The sequence below is a fragment of the Lissotriton vulgaris genome, chromosome 12 (genome assembly GCF_964263255.1).
Source record: "Lissotriton vulgaris chromosome 12, aLisVul1.2, whole genome shotgun sequence".
In the NCBI taxonomy this organism is placed as follows: Eukaryota; Metazoa; Chordata; class Amphibia; order Caudata; family Salamandridae; genus Lissotriton; species Lissotriton vulgaris.
This window is the reverse complement of record NC_141700.1, coordinates 359142611-359170504: the sequence shown is the minus strand read 5'-3', so window position 1 is coordinate 359170504 and position 27894 is coordinate 359142611. Positions and strand designations below refer to the sequence as shown.

Below are 27894 nucleotides of genomic sequence, written 5' to 3'. Positions count from 1 at the left end.
AGCTATTGGTTTTGTGAGTGGCGTTGCGTGTGTGAGTGGCGTTGCGTGTGTGAGTGGCGTTGCGTGTGTGAGTGGCGTTGCGTGTGTGAGTGGCGTTGCGTGTGTGAGTGGCATTGCGTGTGTGAGTGGCATTGCGTGTGTGAGTGGCATTGCGTGTGTGAGTGGCATTGCGTGTGTGAGTGGCGTAGTGTGTGTGAGTGGCGTAGTGTGTGTGAGTGGCGTTGCGTGTGTGAGTGGCGTTGCGTGTGTGAGTGGCGTTGCGTGTGTGAGTGGCGTTGCGTGTGTGAGTGGCGTTGCGTGTGTGAGTGGCGTTGCGTGTGTGAGTGGCGTTGCGTGTGTGAGTGGCGTAGTGTGTGTGAGTGGCGTAGTGTGTGTGAGTGGCGTTGCGTGGGTGAGTGGCGTTGCGTGTGTGAGTGGCGTTGCGTGTGTGAGTGGAGTTGCGTGGGTGAGTTGTGTTGCGTGTGTGAGTGGTGTTGCTTGGGTGAGTGGCGTTGCGTGGATGAGTGGCGTTGCGTGGATGAGTGGGGTTGCGTGGATGAGTATGAGTGGGGTTGCGTGGATGAGTGGCGTTGCATGTGTGAGTGGTGTTGCTTGGGTGAGTGGCGTTGCGTGGTTGAGTGTGGTGTTGCGTGGATGATAGTGGGCTTGCGTGGGTGTGAGTGGCGTTGTGTGTCTGTAAGTGTTGCTGTGTGGGTGAAAGTGGCACAGAGCCTTTGATGTGACATTTCAGGTGCAGAGCATGAGATTGATGCAAGGAGCAGGCATGGGAAACAAAACCTTCCTGATGTGAGAGACGATAACGGGTGCATATGCATAGGAGGAGAATACAGGTATATGGCATGTGAAGATATCAGGTGGAAAGATTGGGTAGGGAAGATAATAGGTTCAGGGCTTGCAAGGCATGAGTAGAGTAAAGCATGACAAAATGGTGCAAGGCATGAAAAGAAACTAATGCCAGGTGTGGAAATTGAGGAGTAAAAATAACGATACGGCATGAGATGTCCAGCAAGAGAATATAAAATGTGTGCCAAATTCAGGTGGCATGGGTAGGTAATGTAGTTCAAGCAACTGTGATATAAGTGACATCACAGGCTTTGGTGTGCAAGGCTAGCGAAGGGCCGTCACTGATGTAAGGCTTAGGAAGAGAACATAAAACGTTGAAAACAAGGACAGCGAAGAAGATAGCTGTCTGACCATAGCTGATCCGAAAGTAGCCTTGTTTGCTATGATTACAAGTGCAAAGAATGTCCCGAGAAGGTAGGGAGTGCAAGGCATGATACAGGAAATTATGTGTGCCTTAAACCATGGTAATGTAAGCAAACTGATACAAGTTGATCGGCCGGGAAGCGGCCAGGAAACACAAGTACGGACGGCCACATAATTAGGGGAGGAGAAGCCGCACAGCACACGCTGGGAAAAGCCCTTTGATGTGCTGTGCGGCCGCGATGCGCGCTCTGTGCTGGGGGAGGGGGGAGGGCCATTAGGAACAGGAACAGATGGCCATGAAAGTGTATGGGCCAAATGCGCGTGGCTGTACGTGCACTCGAAGAAAACGCCACGGAAAAAAGCGGTGGTTTGACTATCCGATGGAGCACATGAATTCTCCCCCATTTCCCATTGCTTCATTGTTTTGTTTCAAATATTTACGCACAAACAAGAACCAAAAAAAAAAAGCGAGGTCATTGAAACCAAAGCGGTCATTCGTCTGCACGTGATCAGATGACTCAAGGGATCTGTTTTTCATTTGTGGCTCTTTTTGACTGTTATTCAAAGAGACTGGCTCTTTCTGTGCAGTTGGCTCGGCGCTTCGTACATCTGCAGTTCAGAACAAGAACAAGTCGGGTTGGGGCGGGGCGGGAGAGTGAGAGAGTGGGAGGGAAGAGCTGGAAAAGCCCAGGCTCGGCTGTGCAGCATGGCTGTGATTGCGTGGAGAGAGAGGGGAGGTGCTGGTGTGGGAGGGGGAGGCTGTGATTGCGTGGAAAGAGAGGGGAGGTGCTGGTGTGGGAGGGGGGAGGTGCTGGTGTGGGAGGGGGAGGCTGTGATTGTGTGGAAAGAGAGGGGAGGTGCTGGTGTGGGAGGGGGGAGGTGCTGGTGTGGGAGGGGGAGGCTGTGATTGCGTGGAGAGAAAGGGGAGGTGCTGGTGTGGGAGGGGGGAGTTGCTGGTGTGGGAGGAGTGCTGCTAGGGGAGGAGAAGCCTGATGCCGGATGGGGGCGGGAGAGGCTGGGCTTGCATGCGATGCGCGTGCTTGTTCACGTGAACTTCATGAAAACCGCGGGCTGAAAGCCCTTTGGTTTGACTTGTGTTTTGCCGACATGAATTCTCGCTCCGCTCGATGCGCTTGCGCACATCGATAGGTCGCGAGACCTAAAACTAAGTGTAGTGCAGAATAAAAAGGAGTGTAATCTAGGCTATGTGTTACACTCACTATGGTGTTTCTCCAAGTGTGAGAGGGGATTCCCTTCTCATATATGCGCTTAGATTTTGCAGCCAATGTTTCCAGGAGTGAAGCAGTAATGGGTTGACCAGCTTTTCTGGTCAGAGCCTGCCTTGTACCTGTTGCACCGTCCTCGTGCTCCGGTGTACAACGTGCTACACGTCTTTCCTTATGTGTGTTTTCTTTTTGCAAAGCGCGCACAGTGGAATATCTAAGCTCCAGAAAAGCCTAAATCCCACACCCTAATTCTTTTTCCACTGACACATCTTTCATTTCTTTTTTCCTTACAATCAGTTGTATTCCCTCTGCTTGCCACTGTCAAACAGATCTAATTTGGATGCAGCTCAACTACCTGTGAGATCTTGTAGTGCCGTTTTCCTTATTAACAGGCATATTCTCTCTTTCTAATAGGGTATAAAAAAGCCTTTCAGTGAGGTCATCAAAGCAAACATTGGTGATGCACATGCAATGGGACAGCAGCCAATCACCTTTCTCCGCCAGGTAAGAGTGTCCGTTCATTCCTGGCTCCTGGTGTTGCTTTCTTCGTGTAGAAGTAAATGTTTTTTGTACTCGAGGTCTGCTCAGGATTTATTTGTACACATGATTTTTTCACCCAATAAATAAACCATTAAGATGGGCTCTTTTGCTACAAGTGCTTTGTTTCTTTAATGGTGTGCAAAACCTTTTTTCTCTGAAACATTTGATTCTGATTTTAGTAAACTGACTGTTTCACAACTGGCAAAAACCTCATGTTTGTAGATGAAAATTGGAATTCATTTTCGTCATTTTTGTATGGAGGGTGTACATTAATGTACTTTTAACCAATGTAGGGGGGAGCTTTTGCCTTACCACCCACTACCCATGAGTTCACATTTGTTCTGAAATTGTTATTAGGGCTGGGTGTAGTTTGCGAAGTAGCACTACGCGAACTGCTTAGTAGCATGTTCGCACTGTGCAAGATGCCGTTTTCAATGCACAGTGCGGACAAGCATCTGGCACTGTGCAATCATTGAAAACAGCATCTTGCACAGTGCGAGCTGTAGTTTTCTGCCGCTCGAGGAGATTTTTACCCGAGCGGCAGCTTTCTCAACGCGGACTGGTAGTTTCTCATCGCGAGCGGTCGCGAGCATACGCGACCACTCGCAATGAGAAATCAGACCTCCCCGCGTTGAGAATCTCGCAGGGAGGTTTATTTTCCACGCTTGCGATCAGCAACTTAATGTTGCTGATCGCGAACGCGGAAAAAGTCTCGCCAGGATGTCATTTTGCTTGCTCGCGGTCGCCAACTTGACGTTGTGGACCGCGAGCAAGCGTGTTCGCACTATGCTACGTGCAAACTTCGCAAACTATGCGAGCGTAGCTTAGTGCTTTGCCCAGGCCCAATTGTTATGTCTATGCTGATTCTAATGTGCTAATGACTTTTGTTGTTTTTGTTTAAATCCACTCCCCATGACCGCCCATGTAACATACCCTTAAAATAAGGGTCTTTAATTAATTTTTTAATTCTAATGACATTGGTGCTGTCCAGAGAGTCAGATGAAGCTTATTTCAAGCGTCGGAGGCTCAGAAATGAAAAGCACTGGGTTCTGACCTCTGGGGTACGGAGAGATATTACACGTAGACTTTGCTGCGCCAACCTTCAGGGGCAATGTTATAAGGGAGAAAGGAACTATACACTTTAAATCGTACTGTTTGTGTTGAGGCTTGACCAATCAGGTAATGATCTCAACTTCTGAGCTATGGAAGCTTTCGAGGAAGAATTCAATTTCCTTTAACCCATACGCCTACAAGGTGCTCTGTAAGTGATTGACTTATTTCAAGAATGAATATATCCAACAAGAGCAGTATTTGCGCTACCTGGCCTCACATGCGTTATTTCCATAGTATAAGTACAATTGCACTCAACCGTCTAATGGTTCTACTGCTCAGAAACCATGAATTCAAATAAACAAATATACGTAAAAAGGGAGGGCTTAGAGGAAGTCCAACATTTTTTTAATCTAAATTTAAATGAACTCAATACAATTTCAGTCAAATTCTTATTCCAGTCATGCAACTTCTTTCAGGTCCAGCCAATGCCATGGGCTGCTGTTGGATTTTGTAAAGAATACGTTTGCTTTGAAATATCAGTCATTGGCTTCTGCATTATATTGAAATCTATGAGAAGAATCTCGGTATTTGAATGGTCACTACATCAAGCCAAATTTGGAATAATACTTACTTAGCTTCCCAAGCAATTTTTGTGCATTGTCTGGACCTGAAAGAAGTTGCAGGATTGCAATATTAATTTGGACTGACATTGTATTGAGTTAATTAATTTTTTTGGGACTTCCCAAGTACTCCCTTTTAATGTATATTTCATTTCAAGAATTACTTATTTTGTGTTGGAGATAGAACAAGACCGTTCCTCTATCGTCACCCATCTACAGACAAACTAACGATGATCTGCTGTGCAAACAAATATTGGGAAAATAGACTTATGTAGACACTGCCTAATGTGTATGCTGTTCTGTGAAGAGGATCCTTAGTTTGTTTATTTCTCATGTTCATTTGTATAAAAAAAAGTTTGGTAAGTGCCGCCTCCCCAATTTAACCTACTAAAAAAATTATCAAACATTGTTGTACGAAAGATTAATTTAGGGCCCTTGCAGAGGCACTGGTCCTATCACTCACTTTTAGATTCTGAGTGATCCCATTTGCCAAGGTTTACCTGTGTTCTAAATAAACGCAGTTTTCATGATTTGCAAATATCTCTGCCCAAAAATTAAATTTTCGCTGGAAGTTATTTAGTCAAGGTAGGAACAGTAGCTTGTGTGTCATTTCCTAGCCATAGTCAAATTAGTGTGTAGTAGCTTAGTGTGCTGGGTACTGTGCTTAACTCACCTTTATCCATAGGTCTCCTATGTTTACATGAATTTAGGACTACATTTACAGCAACTGCCAGCAGTATATTAGGTGTCAAAAGGGAAAGGTTTTCATCAATTATGTCTGCAGAAAGTGTGGACCATCATTCACTAGGCAGTTTGTTCCCATTGAAGATTGGTCAATGCCTACAAGGGTACCTTAGGACTAATCATCCTTCTGGGTTGTGGAACATGTGAGTATTATTGAATGGTAGAGGCCTAGCCATGAGTAGAGCTAAACTTCATTTCGTGGAAGAGTCATTTACATTATAGTCCAGCCCAGCCTATAATCTTCAATACCTGGCAAACGCTATTCTAATGTACGTTTTATAAAGTATAGTCCAATCCACATCTTTATAACTTGGTAAATGCATTATCTTCATTAGACAACCCATCCATTTAATATACCTGATATTAGGTTCACCTTCATCAAGACTAGCAAGTGTAGAAAAGTCCTATGTAGAACATGTTGTTAAGGGAGTTGTACATTAGGCAGAGAGATGCAAAGAATTTCATAGATTGTTTGCAGACTACAAGATTAAGACCCTTGTCTAAATAAGTTCTTGCTGTAGAGATCATTGGTTAGGGATCATTGGTCTATAAGAAAAACATTACGCCATGAAAATTCATAGGTCAACAAGTGGCAAAACTTGCAGTCAGTGAACCATTGACATTTGATGTGGAAGGTGGTGACCAGGATGATGTTATATGGTTCATACGAAAGTAATAGGACTGGGTAGTAGGTCAACCAAAGTTCACAATATAGAGACTGAGTCTACTCACATCATCAGTAAATGTTGGTTCAGCTAGCTCACAATACCACATCTAAACTTCCAGAGTTATAGATCTGTCGGTAACCTCGAACGTGACCACTCTGATTCCCAACAAATTTATGGAAACGGATCTAACCCTTTAGTTTGCACTTCTGCATGCCCAAATGATTACGAAGCAAAGAAAGCGTTAATACATTTTTAAAATGTTTATTGAAAAGATCTAATCCTTGTAAGTAAAACATGAGCTAAGAGTATTATACAGATGAGACACATCATTGTTATAAGCATTGTTAGAATATGAAAAAACATGAACAATTCAACCATATTCATTGTTCCCAAATGACTCCTATCCATCACTATTAGTCTTACACTTGTGAGAGCGTTGTGGAAGTTAACTTCACTGCCAGACACATTTGGAATAATCTAACCACATACGTTGGGGTGATGTCTCAGGAAGCCTTTCTCAGTGCATTAAAGAGTGTGCCGCATATGAATGTGCAAGCCTGCACATATCTCAGCTTGCGCAGCTATCTTCGTTCTTAGGATGAAGGTCGGGGCCTGCAGGGCTGAATCTCAATCGCTGGTCTCTGCAGCAGTCAAGAATACTCTGGTGAGAAGTGCCTCTCATGGGCTTCAGCACGGGCATGATTTCAATAATTAAACATCAGCCTTATTGCTTTCTCCTGGACATGCAGAATTTATTTGAGAAGCTTTTTTGAGAAACTTATTTGAGAAGGAAGAGTTGCCTCCTACGAACCCATAATAAAACAAGGACATTGCATTCTGTTATGTGCGTCCCTGAAACTAACGGTGCAGACTACAGTACAACAATGTCTACTAAAAATAAATGCTTGCATGCATGATACATTCTCTCGTGTTAGTGAAAAGTATGTGCAAACCACCAGAGCCAAGTTAAAAGGGAAAACTAGATTGGAGACTACATATAATCCCTAAAACATTAACACTGTTGCATTCCTGTGGTCTGTGCTTGTAAATGGATCCAAAAGATATGGTCTGTCTTGGGGGCCAGCCCATTTGGGCGGTCTATGTCTCTAATTTTTACGAGAAGAAATAAGTGTAGCGATACCGGTAAATAGGATATTAAAGCCCTCCATTTTTTAGGTCTAGCCTAGCGTTGCAGTGCGCATTTGTTGCTCGCTCTGCGAGACATATTGATAGAGAGGAGATTTCAGAAGGGGGCTTGAAGCCCCACCCCTCATTTTCTTTGGAGGGTGTCATCGGTTATGTAAAACGGTGGCCTCCGATTCGAACGGAGGCTTTTTGGTTGCCGCCCTTTCCCCTTTTCGTCCGGCCCATCCGGACTGGATCGTCTGCCTTTCTCCTGTTGTGAAGCACTTTCTTATCCTCAGGAGGCGTGTCCTGCCGGATCATGTTTCCAACAGCTTTTGTTTGTTTTGGATCAAGATTTTAGGTCTCTTTTCTACCAATGAAGTGTTGTTGGATAACTTGTATATTAACTTGTATGTTTGTATTGGCTGAATGTATGTATTTTTATGATAATGAACAGTTTTGTATTTTAATTAATGCACACGTCCTGAGGCTTACTGCTGTGCTTTATATATCAACACCTTTGCTGACGCGAGTCGCTTGGCTTCCTGGAAAGCATTTCATGGAGTGGGTAAACCTGATATAACGGGGTCGGGACAGGTCTGTGAGGCGCTCGACGGGGAATAGCATTTTTCTGTTCAAATATTAACTTCTAGTCCTGTGTTTTCACCCTTAAAATATCAGTGGTACCAGCACATCCCAGCGGACTTGCAGGGGGCACTGTCCTTAGCTGCAAGCAAAGACCCCTGTGCACCATCATTACTCATGGCGGATTGAGAGTCCGTCCTTCGTAAAGCCATGCGCTGTCATTTGCGCCTCACTCGCTGTAGATTAGGTTTTAACCGAAGTCAAGCGAGAGACCCGCCTTCTCCCCACCCCTCCCTTGTCGGAGCTTCGACCGAGTCCGGTTCTGCCACTGGCCCCCTTGCCCTGGCGATGACCTGAGGCAGCGGCGACGGATAACCGATCTTCACTTCTGAGGGGGCTTACTTAGGAGGTTGGATCAACACATAGCTCTGTGTTGAGGGGGGGGATGACACTGTCCCTTGCTGGAAGCTGGACTCTACCTAGCAGCTGTGGAAGTGTTCATTAGGCTGCGGTGAGGTGGAAGACGGTTGCCAGAAAGGAGTGGGCTTGGTGGGAGGCGAGGAAGATGGCTATTGGGGAGAGGCATTGGTCATGCAGGGGAGAGGGCTGGGAGGAGAGCGAGGTTCGGCAGACCCAGCCGTGAAGGAGGGTGCAACACGAGACGGACTTGTTGCAGACTGTGAAGATGGGACTGGCGGGCAGGAAGCGAGGAGTGAAGGGTGTGTGCTCAGTGGAACGGAGAGGGCTGGGGTGCGACTGAGGGAGAAGTGTAGGGGACGTTGCTTGTGGACAGTGGGGATGGCCCCAAAGCTGTAAGAGTAGAGGGCGTGGGTGGTGGTAAAAAGAGACCCTGGGCAGGTTTGGCGGGTGAGCTAGGATGTGGAGTGGAGCACGGTAAGCAGCAGTGGCTGGCGAAGAAGGGGGTCGCACTGGGTACTGCCGGTGCAGGAGGTGGTTTCCAGTTCTGCTGTGTGTAGCCAGTCTCTAGATAGGAGAGGCGGCTGGGAAACCGAGGAGCAGCAGCGGTCTGTGGTGGAGGAGTAGGAGCTTCTTAAAGGGGCAGTGTCCGAGTGGACTAGCACTGTATGTTGAAGGAGTGAGGCAAGGGGGGGCAGTGGGGGCACAGACTCCTCCCAGCACTGCAGACCAGTAAGTGCCTGTGGTAGGTATGTCCGCCTGCCTTCATGGAACTCTGGAGAGGAGGACACACCAGCAGATGGAGAGGGGTATCTCACCCCAAGGACATCGGGGCGTTTTCCTCTCTGATACAGGAGATTGGGGGGCTGTTTCATCATCACAAAAACTGCAGGGTGGGTGCCTTTTTCAACTCCAGGATATGCGGGGCAATCCCAACACATTTTGGGGGAGGGGAGGTCTACGCTACACCAGCTCATGGGGATGTTTGTGTACTTCTCGGCCCCTGCCATTTTGATACTGGGTATCAAACCAATAGAGCCTGCGGGGACCTAGGGATGGGCTATGTTTTTATATGGAGCACAGACATCGCTGAGCTGATGGGAACGGTCCCCCCCACCCCCCACCCCAGTGTAGGGCGGTGAGGGGTAGTGGGAAGAGAACCTGTATCACACTGGTTTAGAGTGTTACCGTAAATCAAGATTATGTGGTTGGGAGAGGAGCCCTTCACCCTTGCACCACCCAGCACAAGGGGGACCATGTTCTGTAGTAAACTCTGGATGGAAGGGGGTGGGCTGGTTTTTGTAGCCTCGCCAGCCTGCTGCATTCCCCCCATGCAGGGCAGAACGTGGGCAGTGGGTTGTAGGGTGCAGCTTCATCCCTGGTACACCATGAAGGAGTGAGGTAAAGGGCGGGAGGGCGGGAGAGAGGGGCCTGCCTAATTTTGCTAGTGAGCCATCATTTTCAGGCCATTTAATTTTTACAAACTTCCTTGGTAGCTGACTGGTGCTGGTTGTTTTTTTTCTCCTTCTCTTCTTGGCAAAGACTAATTTTCTCTGTTTCCCAAAATAGCTGTGAGGAGTGAGAGGTAAATATGGGGGAAGGGGGAGGGGCCGTTTTGGGAAGTTTTCTGCTCACATATGCTGCTAATACAAAGCAAACAATACGTTCCAGAAATGATGAGTTTTAAACTAAAATACTCACCAAACCCATCACCGGAGTAAACAAAATCTTCAAGCGTTTGTCTCCTGATCTCATTGGGCAGTGATATTGATCTCACACCTAAATCTGCAGTGAAGGTAATCTCACACCTATATCTGCAGACATAGTGATCTCACACCTATCGAAAGTAATGGTAACCTCACATCTATATCTGAAGTGATACTGATCACACCTGTATCTGCAGTGTTAATAATCTCACACCTATATCAAAAGTAATGGTAACATCACACCTATAGCTGCAGTGACCGTAATCTCACTCCTATATCTGCAACAATGGTGATCTCATACCTGTATCTACAGTTATAGTAATCTCACACCTATCTAAACTAATAATGATCTCACACCTATACCTGCAGTAATACTGATCTCACACCTATATATACAGTGATAGTGATCTCACACCTATATCTGCAGTGATAATGATCTCACGCCTATATCAAAAGTAATGTTAACATCACACCTATAGCTGTAGTGACAGTACTCTCACATCTATAACTGCAATAATGGTGATCTCACACCTGCATCTGCAGTGATTGTAATCACACCTATCTAAACAAATAATGATCACACACCTATATCTGCAGGAATACTGATCTCACACATATATATATGCAGTGAAAGTAATATCACATCTATATCTGCTGTGGTAGTAATATCACACCTGTAACTGCAAACATAGTAACAATACATGGGCATATGCAATATCCACTCAGAGTCCTTATTCCAAAATGAGTAGGCATTAACATCTTTTATGAATTACATTAATGTGATAAAAAATAAAAAAACATTAATAAAAGCCAGTACCATTTACAATACAAAACTCATACCAGTACAAAGGCATTGCAATAGATTTCACAATTACAATAAAGTAGGCTATTGCCATTTTGCATTACACCATTTGATTAATGCGTCACGAAGGGGAAAATAAAACAATGACATTTACAATGCCAATATCTCAAAATAATGTAATTGCGAGACCTATTGCATTGTAAATGCTTGTTTCGTCTTTACGTCAGTAGATGTACTAGACTGTCATTGTGAGAGGTGGAGTGCCAGCCTTTAAGTACGTTGATATAGGCACCTTCAATTCATGTTCTTGACATAGTTGAAAAGGTGCAGTATTACCTTGTACGTGTCTGGGATGCATTTTTCTCCAAGTCTGGCACTTGAAAAATGGTCCCTTAAGTTGTGACTTCGGAAAGCTAGAAGGTCACATTAAGGGGTCTATTACGTATCACACTTGGTGTGTGAGCAGGTACCTGTAAAAGCTTCCCCTTTCTACCCGAGCAACAGGTCTTCCCGCTTCTTGCTGTTGCCTTTTGCCTGCTTGACTGCCTCCTTATTCCCTGTGTTTTTGTTTGCGTGTTCTGCTCACTTTTTTTGTATAATTTCCTGTATTCTCTACTTGTTTAGCATGTTTTGCTTAGTATTATGTCCTGTGTTTCTGCTTTTTTCCGGTTTTGCTTAGGTTTGTAGCATTTTACCCACATTGCCTCCTTTTGCTGCCTTCCAGCTTTCCCTCCCGTTTGCCAGCACTCTCTCGCTGCTTCCCGCTAGCCCACCCACTGGCACCCAGCGCCCCTCCCTCCTCCCAAGGCCTACTTAATGGAGCCACAGTAGGAGCGCCAAAGGCAAGCCTTTCTGCGCCTGGTCCAGACCAGTGCCAGGAACCCTGATTCTCCTGCCTTACACAGATACACCGCCACCGAGCTCTGAGCTCTGGTCTCAGGACCCCGCAACAACAACTGCTGCAGCACTTCTCTACAATCAACGGGTAGGACCTTTTACCTGCCGGCTCTGTCTCTTCTCCTGGAACACCAGAGCACCTGCATGCACAACGATCACCATGACTGCTTCGGAGCAACTAGACTGCCTCTTCCTCAAAACGCGATCGTTCTGCAAGCATGCCACAGAGATCTGGGGCATAATCACTGCCTCCACCCGATTTCCTCTTCCTCACCAAGACCTGGCTCACCCCAGCATCCGCTCTCGACATTACCTCAGTAACAACAGGTGGTTACAAGATAGCACACCAGGACCATGTCAGCTAACACGGAGGCTAAATCGCCATCCTCCACAAAGAAAACATCCACCGCACCACCACCCCATCCTGATCATGGAACGCCTACATTTTAAACTCTCAAAAGACTGCAAATCTACCATCAGAGCCACCCTCTCCTACAGACCTCCAGGACCACCCACCAGCTTCTGCAACACAATTCCCGACTTCATTACCCCACTCACCATAGACTCCAAGGGCTACATATTCTTCTAAAACCTCAATTTCCACCTCGACAACACCAACACAGCCAACCTTCTCTAAAGCATGAACAACATCGGCATCACCCAACTAGTTACCATCCTCACACACAACACAGGAGACACGCTTGGTCCGTCTTCAATGCCAGCGACGGAGTCCATCACACTCACACCACAGACCACTCCATCACCTACTTCATCATCACCAATGCTTCCAGCGCTGCCCTAGCCACCCAGCACTCTCCACTTCAGCTGGAGAGCCAGCGAACAGACACCATCAGCACTTCCCATCCTGACACTGCACTCAACCTGGAACAGGCTGTCAAGAACGTCACCTCCTGGATCACAGAGTGTGCCAACAGAGTCGCCTGTTCAAGCCCAGCATACATAAAAGATCCACCAAACAGGTCAGATGGTAGAACCATGGAGATAAGAACTGCAAAGCGCAACTGCAAGCAACTAGAAAGAAAGTGAATTGCCATAATGGATTCCGCAGACAGAGCCACCTTCAAGACCACCCTCAACCAATACCACCAGCTCCTGAAGGGAACGAAAAAGTATGCCCCGCGAACCTTATCAAAGCCAGCTCCAACCACAGCAATAACTCTTCAATATTGTCCCAGAGTTCTCCAACCCCGCAGCCACCGAAAACATTGTTACCCCTTCCCAGGAACTTTGCGACTCTCTACCAGACTGGAGATCTCCACCATCTACAAGAACTTCAAACCTCAGCCCACCCTCACCGACTAACTTGCTCCCACAAAAGCAAGACCCAACCACCTACTCACCAATTGGGAGCAGCTTACCACACAGAACACCAAAGCTATCCTGAACTCCGTCCACTCAGAAGACCCCTAAGACCCCTGTCCCCAATACATCTTCAACCTTGGGAGCAAGAAGATCGGCAACAAGCTCACTCCCCTCTTCAATGCCTTTATCACCCCTACCACGTTCCACAAATAATGGAAACATGAATAAGTCAAATTCCTTCTCAAGAAACTGTCAGTCGACCTTAACAAACTCAAACTCAAAAACGAATGCTCCCCGCCAAAGTCCTTGAAAAAGCCATCAACTCACAAACCACTTGGAGAACTACCATCTTCTGTACACCTCCTTATCCAAATTCTACACCAACCACAGCTCCAAAACCACCTTGGATCACTGCCATCGACATCAGAACCCTTCTAGACCAGTGAGAAATGGCAGCCCTGATCCTCCTCAACCTCTCGGCAGCGTTTAACACGTATTCCATCACATCCTGATCAAAAGACTACATCGCATGGGAAACCAAGGAGACACCCTCAAGTGGTTCGCTTCCTTCCTTACCAGAAAAACCCCAAAAGTCCATCTACCACATTCACCTTGAAACCCAAGAACATCTGCGGTGTTCCTCAATGCTCATCCCTCAGCTCCACGGTGTTCAACACATAAATAGGCCCCCTGGACCAACATATAAATTCTCCCACAAGTAACAGATAAAAATATTTAAACCAAAAGGTGGAAGATGTGATGTTCCTCAGCGGGGCCTGTGCTTAATCCATGGGCTCCCTACCGGGGGTTCTTATCTCAAAGGGTAAAATCCATCAGATAGTAATCCTATTACTGGAGGTTCATTCCGTCTTAGATTTTTGTTGCTATAACTAGTAGCCAATAGATAGAGGTGTTTCTCTGGGCTAAAAAGAGTAACGTAGGGAAAATGTTTCCTCCTTACGATTTTAAATGTAGCCTCTTACTTTAATTTCCAACTTTACAGGAGCAGCCTGTTACCTTCAGGGTTTGTGCTGTATGGACACCAATATGTGTTGCAATGTTTACATGGACTTGAGCCTCCGAGATAAGCCTTATGGTTTAAATAGTTGTATCTGTTATATGAAAGAGAATTTATATATTGGTCCTGAAGAAGGTGGTAAAAGCTAAAGAGATCCATCGGAAAGCGTCGGCGAAATTAACAGAACTGAATCTGTACAAATTCTTGATACAATAGATGGTGATTTTTTACATTACGTCAAGTATCTTGTATTATGACCGAACGGATTGAGCAAGACAGTAAAAATAACTACCGATTAGTTAAAAATGCTTTAGAATGGATTTTGCTGAAGGACTCTAGAGTGTTCTAAATAATCATGTTACGAATGACTTGTTGAGCTTCTACAGTCTGACTGCAATGTTGGATATGCTGAAAATGAACTGAATATGGGGCTCCCGCTAATGAGGTGAAGCACTTACTGGTGTTTGGCTAATTCGCACCTGTTTGCTAAACTGATCTGCCTTAAATTTACATCTGCTTGTTCACTGATCTGTGTTGCTGTACTCATGTGCAAACTTACTACTTCATATTTTTGTTGCCCCCTGAGGATTGCTGTCAAGAGATTGAAAAAGTTTTGTTTATAATTTGGGCTATGTTGGACAGGGTAGTACAATATCAGCTCCAGGATGATCATGGTGCATTGAAAACCTATCTGATCGCAACAGTGTAGCTCAAAGGACTCCCTTTTTTTTACAGGCCCCATAGATAGACTGGACCATTTTTAAGAAGCCTTCTTAATTGGGAAGCTCAATCATTGTTGGAGATGGATTGTTAGCTGGCCCAGTCTGCTAACACAAGATATGTTACACAGGCAACACAATATAAACTGGTCAGGCGGGATAATGATAGATTGCACCTCACTGCAGCAATAAGCCAAGAGGTGAAGAAATATTCAGGAAAAAAACTATATTTGTTGAGAACATTATCAAGATCTGTATGGATCTCTTCCTATATTAAATCAGAAGACGTTAAGAGACTATTTACCAGGGGTATGCCTCCCCACACTGTCTAATGTGAGTCAAGACCATCACATATTCGCTGCACCTTCCACTTCTCTGAACTGCAGAATGGGCTGATGCGCTTGTGGCATACCTACTTGCTCACATTTGGACCTGCTCCCTTCCTTCTGTTTCTAGCTCCTGAATCGTGAATACCTAGTTGACACTGGGCATGCTATTTTTTGCCTCTGCCTGACTTTCGCACTCTTTGAGTATACACTCCTTTGCACACTTGTGAACCCACTAGGTTTGCTTCATACTACTACTCCACTTTGTTCCTCTTCTCTTATTTGACTGGTAGCTAGGGGTGTAGAGGTGTACAAGGTGATCTGGTGGTTTGCGGGTGAGATGTGTGGTGTGGTCTAGCCAGGCAGTGGTGTAAGGGAGAATCGAGTGGCAGAGTGGCTTGCACTGTATAGAGCACAAAGGTCCTTGGGGGTAGTTGAGATCAAGGAGCCAAAATTGTCATACAATAGATTGAGTTGGCAGTGCTACACAACTTACCGCAACAACCTGGAAAACCATTTTATTATTTGTAAAAGTAACCGCAATGTTGGGATCTGACAAGATCGGAGCAGTAGAAAAGCAGACCACAGGATCTAAAAAGCAAATGAAGGAAAAGTAAGAAAATGTCAATGATAAAGGCGAGTTAAAAAAAGGAACTGATATAAGGCACATTAGGTAGTTCTATAGTTGTGCCACTGAAAACATCCAGTAATGTTTTTTATCAAGCTTAACTATGCTAACGAGCTTTGGGGTTACAGATGAAGAAAACCATATTCCTTAGGAATCTCTTGACCCCCAATGCTGATAGTTTTGTCTATTTAGCTAAATATTGGGAATATACCTCGCTGAATGAGAGCTTTATCTTTAAAAGTTGAGCTGATTCTTGAAGGGACTTAGTTAACTTGATTGAAAGCAACAACTCTTTAGATGAAAAAGGGTTAAACATTCCGAAGTCTGTGTATTTGAGGGATCAACTAATAGTAGATACATTGACCTTGCAGGCATTGATGGAGACCTTATACTCAATGCGAGGATATAGTTGTGGCTTTCAGAAACCTTGATCGCTGTGGCAAAGGGACAAACAATTCATACTACTTGACTGACTACTATTGAAAATGCTGTAGGGAGACCTTCTGTAGAGACTATTGACTCTTTCCAATGCACTACCCTATTTCTCACCCTATATCTCTATCTATATACCCTCTACATCCACTCTCTCATTCATCCCAATCCCTATACCACTACTATGGTCCCCAAATTAACCCTTTCTGGACTCTCCCCTACTCTACCCCTCCTTGCATCATCTAACACCTCTTTACTATACCGATCCCCCAAAACAAGCCTTTCTAAACTCTTCCCTCTGACTATTCCCCTCCACATCCCTTTTAACTCATTCCAAACCTCAACCTACTGCTATGACCTCCAAAACAAACATACAAAAAAGTATAAATCATTCACTTTTTTATCCCTCCACTATCCTTTTCAATCAAAATAACAGACTAACATGTCCACTTCTAAAATTTCATATTTCACTATTCACCACTAATTCTTTATGGGTTCCAGAGCAGCATGCTATTTGATGAAAAGGCACATCAGCACCTCTTCAGGGGTAGAAGCACTATATAAATGGATCGGTTTCCCCTCTTCTATTCCTTCCCTACCATTCTCAAGCCAAATAACTGACTAACATATCCACCACTCAAATTACTTTCATATTTCACTATTCTAGCGTGCTACTTGCCAAAAAAGCGCTTCAACAAACCCATCGGGGGTAACAAGTGCTATATAAATGCAAACCTTTTTCCCTCTTCTAACCCTTTCCTACCCTTCTCAAGCCAAATGACTGACTAACATATCCACCTCTCAAAGTACTTTCATATTTCACTATACTAATTCAACACTAATCCTTTATAGGTTCCGAAGTAGCGTGCTACTTGCCAAAAAAGTGCTTCAGCACACCATCAGGGGTACCAAATGTTATATAAATACAAACCTTTTTCCTTCTTCTATCCCTCCGCTATCCTTCTGAATCCAGATAACTGACTAACCTATCCACCACTCAAATTACTTTTATATTTCACTATACTAATTCAACCCTTATCCTTCATGGGTTCCGGAGTAGCGTGCTACCTGCTGAAAAATCGCTTCGATGCCTTGTAAGGGGTAGTAAGCGCTATATAAATGCAATTACAATACAATACATGTCTTTTCTTTATGGATTGGTTCAAAAGGAGGCGGTCAGTCGTGCTGTGAGGTGGAAATCAAAGACTGTCTGGGAAGCAGGCTGCTTTCCCAGCTGCAAAGATAGTAATCGCTGTAGTAAACAACGTGTTATGGATTGTAAATCAGTTCTTTTAAGTTAGCAAATCATGTAAACTGCCTTTTTTCCCTAGTCTAGAAGTGAACTGTTGATGAAATCTGTTTAATTTATTTTTTATTCCCATTAAAATCTGCTTCGGCACAGTCCTCGCACTAAAATATTTGTGGACTCGCTCTTCCATTGTAAAATAACAATCCCCCCAAAAATGCAGCTGTTTCCCTTGTGCTTTTTTTAATTCAAAATATTTCGTCTAATTTGCTATGCAGCAGCAAAACCAAACATCGCAAAATTATAATAAAATACCTAATGCAGCCGTTGAGCAGGGCATGTATGTATTAATTAAGGTAACTTCGTCATTAAAATTAGCTGAAGTATTAACACGAACGCATTGCTGTAAATGCGAGTAGTTTAAAAGCTCAAACTTTAGAAAAACAAAACGAACTACAAGAAAAGAGAAAACTGAAATAAATACATTAGAACGCAAGAAAATCAGCACGCTGCCAGACAGAAACCTAAATAATCGCTTTGAAAAGCAGACACACAAAGAAAGGTAACTACAGTGTCTCTACAAGCACTTGCAGGAAAATAAATCTCAATTTGAATGCAAAATATTTATAAGCTTTACTACACACGCTGCCTTGCGGGTACGTGTTTTAAAACCTTACAAAACGCAACACAAAATAAGTAACTGAATAAACTAAAGTAATTTATTTAGAATGCAAAAAGTTTTACGTTCTAAAAAGCCTGCATACGGTGCGGCTATTAATGAACAACAAACTAAAATAAATCGATTATAATTACGGCTCCCGGTTTTATGGTATTTATTTTTTGCCCATTTCTGATTGTATTTATCCATATTCATTTTGTGGCCATTTTATTTGTATTTAGCCATATATATTTTGTGTTTTGCGTTTGAATGAAGTTGTAAACCTGTACATTTCCATATCTATTAACTGATTGACATGCACTCCTACTTTGATGTCTGTCGTGTTTTAGCTAAATAAGCTGCCAAATGCTACATAACAATACATCTACTGGTAAATACTAGCATTATACCATAAATGTATGTTGACTATGTCGTTTTTTAAAGAATTTCATCCTGTTTTGTAACTTCCCATGCTGTCTATCTGCTCAGCTGCTGGCCTATAATTCATGAAAGACCGCTTGGAGAGTCACTTAAAAGAAGCACAATTTTCTGTATCTATCCACTTTTAAGATTAAATGCAGACAGAAAACACATTGTTTCTGTCTGTATTCATCTGTAAAAATCCATAAAAACTGAAAACAGAGCCTTAATTATAATGCAAGAAAGGTGACATACGCTGCCAGATAGAAACTAAAGAAATAGCTTTGAAAAGGCAACACATGAACTACGATGCTTCCACATCAAAAATACCACCATGGGCCACTGATCCCCCCCCCCCCCCAAACATCAGAGAGATTCCTAGCCTTTCCCCTAGCTCGTTAACAGGCTGTGTGCTGCAAAGAAGTTGTGTGAAGTGGAAACTGTACAATGTAGTCACAGCCCTGCGAGTCTGTTAACATTCTGCTTTTGAAGATGCCTTCAGGACCACTAAGATGAGAGGTAGCAAGTGCAGTGCCCAGAGCACGGAAGGGCAAGCAAAGGAAGCCTGCAACACCCCTGTTCGATTGATGGCCAGGCTTAAGCACTAATTTGCCAGTGACCTAAAACATTAGGTTTTGTGTTAAGGTAATTTCAATGTGAAATATTTGGGCTAGAATGGCGTTTTCGTGCCCTAGTCATCGTCATACTGATGAGCAGCAACCCAAGTGTGCTAAACTTCTCAGAACTAATATTTTTAACAAACAACCAAGCTACATACAAGCTCCATCTCCAGGGGTACCCAGACTTATATTACGGACTGTCCCAGCCAAATACTTCAATGCCACATGCACTTGTGCTTTGTGGCTCCAGCTCACTGCATGCTTTCCAAACCAAGACGACGAACGCTGTTCTTTACAAAATTAATCTTTGACAAAAGGAAGAGGCACGCTAATTCATGTATGGCATTCATTTATACAAAAAGAACTGATGATGGACAGAATGCTGAACAAATCAAATATTCACCCCTATTCAAAGATTTGGGTTAAATCCATAGATTTTTGCTTGTCATTCCATTTTGGACCCAGCCATATGCAAATCACTTTTGACCTTTTCTCCCCATGAGAACAGTCCAGCCCGAACTGCTAAGCCAGGTCCTCCCTGGACCAGAAACAAGTATCCTAGGACCGGTTTCAGGGTATTGCCTCTCATCAGCCAGGTTAGCTTGAATCCAGTGGCATAGCGAGCACTGGCATTTCTGTATACATCACGCACTGCATATTCTCGTGAAATATTTCAAGCACCTGCCACTTTATCTAACATCCATACATACAAACAAAAACAGACCATTCAAGTCTACTCTACCCAAAATTCATACCTCATAAATTTACTTTTGTGCAGGTCAGCAATCCTGTAAAGTATACTGCAGCACTACATGCTTACTCATGCATGTCTCCCCATGAGAGTACACATTAGCAGAGCACAGTGCCTGCAGACAGCCAAAGCTGTGAATACTGTTAACATTCAAATGCACCGCCATAAAGCATGCAGGCTCAGCCTAAAAAAGGAGCAGGAGGCAGGGAGCTGCAAGGTAGTCAGAATAGACCCTCCTAGGGAGGCTCCATTTCAACGGGCTAATGCTACTTGTCATTTCACCAACTTCTCTTTCTCGTTTGAGTTTTAATTATGCACAGCATGTGCTATCTGAGCAGTACAATTTATAAAGCATTGTGGTAAAAGCCATAGATGGCATGAAAGATTAAAAAAACAAATATTCGTCACATTAGGTTAGCGCAAAAAACCCAGCTTTGACTGGAGGCAAACACAGGGCAAACAGCGATGACTGAGGGGGTGGGGGGACGGGTTCTCTCACTTTGAAGTCGGAGAACGAAGAAAAGAAAACTGGAGCCCCCGGGGAAACAGTGTCTGACATTTGATCTTGGTCTTTTAATTAACAACAAATGCAACGAAATAACAAGAATTACAGCCCTGTTTACAGAAAAGCTGAGAGCCTGTGATTTCGTAGAGCGCTTATTTGAACTGCTGTTAAACAAAGAAAAAAAAAGTCCAGTAAGGCTACAAGTAATGTGGCAAGCTCAGTGATAGGGACCAACCCATAAAAATGAGCGACAAATATGAAAGAAAACCACTTGGAAGCAAGGCTTTAAAAGGGCACTCGAAGAAACAAATGACAAGCAATGGGTGGGCTCTAAGCCCACAAACTAAATACAGCATGTCTCGATTAGACAGTGGATACCTAAAATGCCGTTGTAAGTGCAAAATCTTACATAAGCAGAACTACAGAGGTGCTGCCTCTGCCTCTGTAAGTTATTGAATGGTGGGCACTATCCAGTATTGTATGTATAGACTGCTCCCTAGTGTAGTAGTACTGAAATTATATACAAATATTTAGCTATTTGTTTTGCAAGAGAACGAAAATAAATAAGAACAATTTGGATGTAGTCCGATGTAGGAGCTTAATAGAATATATTGGTGATGCTATTGGAAACTTGGCGCAAGTAAATGAGATCCTGTGAGCTCCCATCTGTATTTGAGGTAATGCTATTGAATGGTTTGCATGAGAAATGACTAATTGCAACTGTATTGGGTCAGCAAACTTTAATCTGAGTGACAGAGGAGAAATACCTGGTTTGAGCAAAAGTGCCAACAGAAGCATAAAGACTCTAGAAAAGTTTAAAAAAATGAATGTTGAAGAACCACTTTAGCAAAATAATGGGTCAACATACAAAACCAAACAGAAATCTTAAAAATGCTTGTCCTGGAGGAAAAAGGGAGGTAGCCTAAAGCCTGGGCAAAGTTGGTGTACTATAAAGTGAAAGATTGAAAGTGCTTCAGGTAGGATTGGGTTGACTGATGACTAAGCTGATTAGTATAGACTCTAAACTGAAGACGGAAAGTCGAAGCACACTTTATGCTCTGCATGTTTATACCAAGTCATAGAATGTAGAATATGAAATAGATGAGTGGCTGTTATAAAATTACTACATCACAAATTATTGGTATAGTTAAGGGTCTTCATATAACATGTGTATTTGTAAAGTGCACGTTCACCCAAAGGTATCTTGACGCTGAATGACAGATGTTTACTGTTACCCAACTCAGTGGTACTAATTTTATCGACCTCAGAAGGATGAAAGACTGTGTGGAACCGCTGGTTTTGAACCTGTGACAATGAGGTCGAACTCAGGCCCCAAACAGTGAACACATTGGTCCACTAAGACACCAGACCGAGCTTTTAATAATAGCCAAGCACCAGGACTGGATAGCATATGGAATGTGGTCCTTTAAACAAGATGCACAGTTATGGGCACATACTTTCTCTAGGTTATTTACCTCCATTCTCGAGAACAAAAACCTAGCAGGGCACCAGTATACAAAATAACGAAGGATAGCCTATTTGTTTTTAGGTGAATATTACTTTTGGATACTTCATTAAAAGTTTTTGCCAACGTTTTTTACTGTCACCTTAAAGACTGAGTGGTTGAAAAGAATCTAATCCTGATTAAGCAAGCAGGTTTCCCGCCAGAAATCGGTATGCTGAAACAACAAACAAGGTGTCCAGGGAAATTATTAAATTCGATTCACCTTAAACCTTAGACCATTAATTCTAAAGTTTATAAGCTTTATTCAGCTTAGTTTAATATTTTCAAAACGACATTCAAAAGTCAATTAAACATGTCTTTTAAAAGGAATAACACATTAGTAAATCATACAGTAGGACATGACTTTAAAACATAATCTATCATAAATACATGTGACAAAAAACGTTTTTGTGAGAAAATTACAACGCATAAATGGTGACAAACAAAAACAATACCTCCTATGTACAAGCCTGAAATTCAACCAGTCCCAAGTTCAAAATGATACACTGGGCGGACACCTACTCAATTTTAGACACATGTCTGCTGTCCTGCCTGTGAGAGAATGGGGATACAGATACCACTGCCGGGTGTTGTCAACACTAGAGAGGGAGATTTTATTTAACCAATTCCCTCGTGCCACACCCTATCGACGTTCCCCCCATGCTCAAAAGGCAACACGTTTCGAATCCCTTGTGGTTCCGAGATTCTCTTCAGGACTCGGACTCGGTCTTAGGCTCTATGAAATTAAAAACAAACATTGCTGTGAAACCTACCCCACCGTGTACTACAGTAGTTAAGTGCCAAGAAAATATATATTATCTGTACCTTAGTCGAAGTGTGGAGTAAATCTAAAAGGGGATATTGTCTTTGCTTCTACTCTTTTTTTGGTAATGAAGCTGCAACAGGTTAGACATTAGGGCATTAGATTTACAATGTACTAAAACGAAACAGGCTCATCACAGTGAACATGAGACAGAGGACTTGGCTATTCCTACCTTGGAACAATCAAGCGTATTGGAGCTCTGTGAGATGTTCTGATGCGTGTCCAATTTCTAAAAACATTTGCAGTAATTGTAAGGGCTCTATGTGGGTTTTAAAACCATGCGCGCGTTGTTGTGCGCGATGCTGAAATGCAAGCTTGACTACAATGTTATCGAAATTGGTATGCAGCATCATGTATTTAGTTTAAATAACATTGTATGAAAGTCCACCCAACAAATTGCTCACTGCCCATCTTTTATGATAATTTTAAGTATGCTTTCAATGAAATCACTGTAACTTGTACTGTAACTTGCTCTGCAAAAACTAGTCTCAGATGGCTTCCCTGGGGACCTTTTCTCAATAATTATCTCCCTTCATAAAATCACTTGAGCAAAGGCGTTACTTGGTTTTAATGGTGAGTTGAGTAAAAAGATCCCCATTCTTAATGATCTCAAACAAATGTGCCTCCTTACCCTCTTTATTTTTCTGCATAACTTGCCTGAGGCTTTGAAGAAGGCAAGGAGTTACCCTCCAAAAATCAATGGGCAAAAATAAACACTCTATTTAGTCTTAGGTTCGATATTGCTCCCCTGCTGCAGTTATTTCTTGTGATGTTTCTTGTTTTATCTATGGACACATCCCAGGTCTCCGTTTGTGTGGTGGATGCTGGGCTTCAACAGCTGACATCAGCCATTGTTTAATCTACAGCTTTATGCTTGGCTCTAGCAGATGTGGTGCTCTTGTGGGAAAACATCGTTTACATCACATGGAATATATTGCATGCCATTACAAGGCGGTTGTTACAACAACCGTGTTGGTACACCGCATACCATTATAACGCAAGTCGTTACAACGATTTACTGTAGGGGGCAGAAGGTGTTGGATCTAAAATCCAACACCTCTCCTACTGTTGCACTGGTATACCATTCTACAAGGGACTTGCAAGTAAACTAAATATGCCAGGCATGCATGCACCAATGTCATCATGTTTAGAGGGGAAACACATGCACTTTAGCACTGGCCAGCATTGGTAAAGTACTCACAGTCCTACGGCCAACTAAAGAAATCCGCAATAAAGGGACGTATGCAGTCAAAATGTTTGGGGAAGACCACCCTAAGGATAACAGATCTTCATATCACTGCTAGATTCAGGGTTTGGTCCCCAGTGAGAACCTGTGTGTAATTAAATGTGCAGTTTTTCATGTCAGTTCTAGAATTTAGATGTTGCTCCAAAGTGCTTTTATTTTATTGTTAACCTGTTTTGGAGCATTAAATCCAGAGCAGATCACTGTTCCATCAAACGTATCTACAAACTGTCATTTGTTTATATATATATATGTTCTCTCGACAGGTGGTTGCTCTTTGCACATACCCAGACCTTCTGGATAACCCACATTTTCCCAAAGATGCCAAGGAGAGGGCGAGGCGGATTTTGCAAGGATGTGGCGGACAGAGCCTAGGTAAACCTTATGATTTTTAGTTTGTATTGTTTTCCATTCATGGGTTCCTTTCCCCTCTATGGTGCTTCACTCATGCCCCTGTTTCTTGGGGAGCTTGTACATCCTTTGGATGTACAGCACAGTTGTAATAATGATCTAGGACTTGTCAGTTATCCACAAATGGTAGATTTGGCAAATTTTTGGGGGATGGAACAGGACTTGGAACAAACAGCACCATAGAAAACAATTTTCACACCAGCTCAAGTTTGAGGCACTCTTGAGCTGAACAGGCGTATCCTTCAAAGAAAACTTATGAAAAGTTCAAGCCCAGCAGTGCTTTTTGCCGCACAATTTTGGGTCGAGGACCTAAAGGCTGCGCTTGTGCAGTCTCCGGTCGGAGAATTAATATTTTTGAGTACGGGGCTTGAACCCGCCTCTCTCCTCCATCTCTCCTCCATTGGCTGGCTTCCTAAACGGAAGCCAGCCATTGGAGGAGTCACTCCAATCAAGCCCCGTCTCTTTCGGATTCGGGGGCGTATTTTTGGCGTTCTTTCCACCTGTGACGTCATCCGCCACTCAGAACGCCAAAACACGCCCCCGATTCCGAAATTGTTTGGATGTTTGCGGCCGCCATTTTTTTTGTGCCGTTCACTTTCTAGTACCGCTCTGCTATTTATCGGAGACTCACTTGGTCCCGACGCGCCTCCGGCACCGTCCCCGGTGTGCTTCTGAGTTTGGGTGCACTTTAAAAGATCAACGCCGGGCTCTGGGCTGCCTGTGTGCCATTTTGGATCCATTTTGGATCCAGTGCACATTATGATGTGCGGAGGAGAGAGAGGGGGGTCGGGGAGAGAGGGAGTCAGCTCCACAGTCCTCAGGGAGACACGTCTCTCTGCCTTCTCATCAGCCGGCAGCAGCTAGCAGCACTCGACTCCTCCGCAGCATAATCTGTTTCCTAGAGTTATTCCGAAAGAGTCTGTGCGTGGCGAAAAGGCATTTTGTGCAATTTGTTGCTCGGGTTTCCCGCAGCCTGGCTTCCTTCCCACGATAAGTTCACTTTGCCAGTTAAAGAATAATATCGGATTAACCTCTTGGCTGCTGTTCGGCAAAAGCTGTAAAATAAACTGCGGGGATACTGAGAATGAATGGGCCATTCCGGAGAGAGGACATATTTTGAATGGAGCACAGAGCTGCCAATCCCGCCCACCCCGGGAACCGATCCCTCTGCATTAAAGACAGTTTTGGGCCCAACGAGAAGACCAGGACTTACATTTTACTCCTACAGAGAGGATTTCAAGTGGGCCTCGGTGTGCGTATAGTGAGGAATAGAGAGGGATGGCACTACTGAGTGCCAGGTGGACAGGTAGGCTGCTGCTCCTGTCTAAGGTGAGCTACTGCACCTGTCACTAGAAACGTTACTTTGGGGAGAGATACGTAAAAATCACTTTACTTTCATGCTGTGCAAGGCACACAGCAAACAACCGCCGCTATCATAACCACCCTAAAGAAAGGAACTTCTTTAAATGTATTTGTCTTGGGGAGGGTTGCATATTGCATTTTGTTTACTTCGAAGAGCTACGAGATATAACACAGTCGGAGCAGCTTGATTTCTGTCACAGGCGATAGTTCAGCTGTAGGTATTGTTAGGTCACAGTTTGCATTGACAATGCATTAATTATACTGAATAACTATGGTGCCCTTCAATTAATTTGCACAAAGCGACCCCAAAAAAGTACATCTACTTTGAGTTTTCCATGATAATTTTGAGCAGATTCAACAAACTGATCCTTAAAATAAAGGGCATTTCAAATGTGACATATTGTGACTCCCATAGGATATTCTGATCCTTGATAGAGAAAAGCAGCTGAACGGAATTGCATTGAGCATGGCATATAAACAAAACGTTACACACATGAGTTCCTTTGCGTAGTTTGGTGTAAATCTGTTCAGTAGTATTGAAATATGAATATTTTAAAAATGTTCCAGTCTGGGAAGGAAGAGGTTTAATTGTACAGACATCTGGACCTTTACTTCCAAAGAGGATTTGCAAATCCAATAAAAAAGGCATGCCCTAGGACGAGTTAATGTTTTTCCCACCCTACATTGTGGATGTGTGAATCCAGCTAACAAATCTACCACGCTCTGTATGGCTGGCCTTCAGAAAAATGTCCTAGTATTCACTGAACACAGTGTTGGACAAACAAAGACAAACATTGCCAATGCTATTCAGTCTCACTGACTTTTTATATGTATCTTTATTGATTTCAAACATAAGCAGTTACCATATAAGAACATCAATAAAGAGGGGGCTGTTGTGCCCAACCGGCTACCCTGAGCACGCTATCAGGTAGCCAGCCTTGCACTCATATTGTAATGAATCAATTTCTGCAGAATGTGAAAGCCTCAGGGCTCAGTTCAGTTAATGTGATGGCCTTGTAGTGGAATGTGTGTGGCTCTGTCTGTGTGTGTGTGGCTCTGTCTGTATGTGTGTGGCTCTGTCCGTATGTGTGTGGCTCTGTCTGTATGTGTGTGGCTCTGTCTGTATGTGTGTGGCTCCTTCTGTGTGTGTGTGTGTGTGGCTCCTGTGTGTGGCTCTGTCTGTGTGTGTGTGGCTCTGTGTGTGTGTGGCTCTGTGTGTGTGTGTGGCTCTGTGTGTGTGGCTCTGTGTGTGTGGCTCTGTGTGTGTGGCTCTGTGTGTGTGGCTCTGTGTGGGTGGCTCTGTGTGTGTGGGTGGCTCTGTGTGTGGGTGGCTCTGTGTGTGGGTGGCTCTGTGTGTGTGTGGCTCTGTGTGTGTGTGGCTCTGTGTGTGTGTGTGGCTCTGTGTGTGTGTGTGGCTCTGTGTGTGTGTGGCTCTGTGTGTGTGTGGCTCAGTGTGTGTGTGGCTCTGTGTGTGTGGCTCTGTGTGTGTGTGTGTGTGGCTCTGTGTGGGTGGCTTTGTGTGTGTGGGTGGCTCTGTGTGAGTGTAAATGCAATAGGTCATGCATATGCGAGCAATTTAAGCTATTGGCATTGTAAATGACAATGTCATTTATTGAACGATTAAGTTATTGGCCATGTAAATGACAATGCTATTTATTTATGTTTAAAAAAAAAAAAGTCATGAGCAATGCCAATAGCTCTACCTTTAATAATGCCGAGACCATTGCATTGAAAATGCTTGTTTAAATAGATGGGCTAAAAAGCTCTAGGGTTTTACAGAGGTTTCTAAAGAGGAGCTAAGGAGTTGTTCCAGTGCTTCAGACTCCTATATTTCTCAGTAGTGTATCATGCAGAGTTCCATGGGAAAGCTGTGTGCTCAACACAAAGTGCTAAATGCACTGCAGGTCACAACGGGTTGCCATGCAGTTCTGGAAAGATCTACGCTGATATCACTTTACTGATACATTTACAGAGCTCTCGCAAGGCACTTCTATATTGAATTCATTCATGCACCACTGCATTACATCCAGGACATCTACAAAGCTTTCAAGCTGTTTATCTTGCAGCATTTACCAATATTCCAGTGTTGAATCATTTGACGATCTCTCACAATTCACACCAATACACATCTGCCACAGCCATCACAGGTCTTCCAATGTAACCTATTCCTGCCTTGATTCATACATTATTTTGCCAGTACCTGAACTTCTACTGTGCTCCCAGAAGACTGCAAGAATCCTAATTTGTATCTACACTGTTAACAAAGTAATCTAACATCAGAACATTCCTTGCACAACAACTCTGTCTTTGGCCGAA

General features: G+C 43.7%; 1 protein-coding gene across 1 annotated transcript in view; it reads left to right on the top strand.

Moving 5' to 3' along the window:
* The window catches only part of GPT2 (glutamic--pyruvic transaminase 2), a 191142-nt gene that overhangs the window by 51249 nt on the left and 111999 nt on the right, over positions 1–27894 (top strand). The window contains exons 2-3 of the mRNA XM_086945128.1: positions 2847–2936; positions 24072–24180. Coding sequence (XP_086801254.1) covers positions 2847–2936; positions 24072–24180 — 199 coding nt within the window. The remainder of the gene's footprint in view (positions 1–2846; positions 2937–24071; positions 24181–27894) is intronic.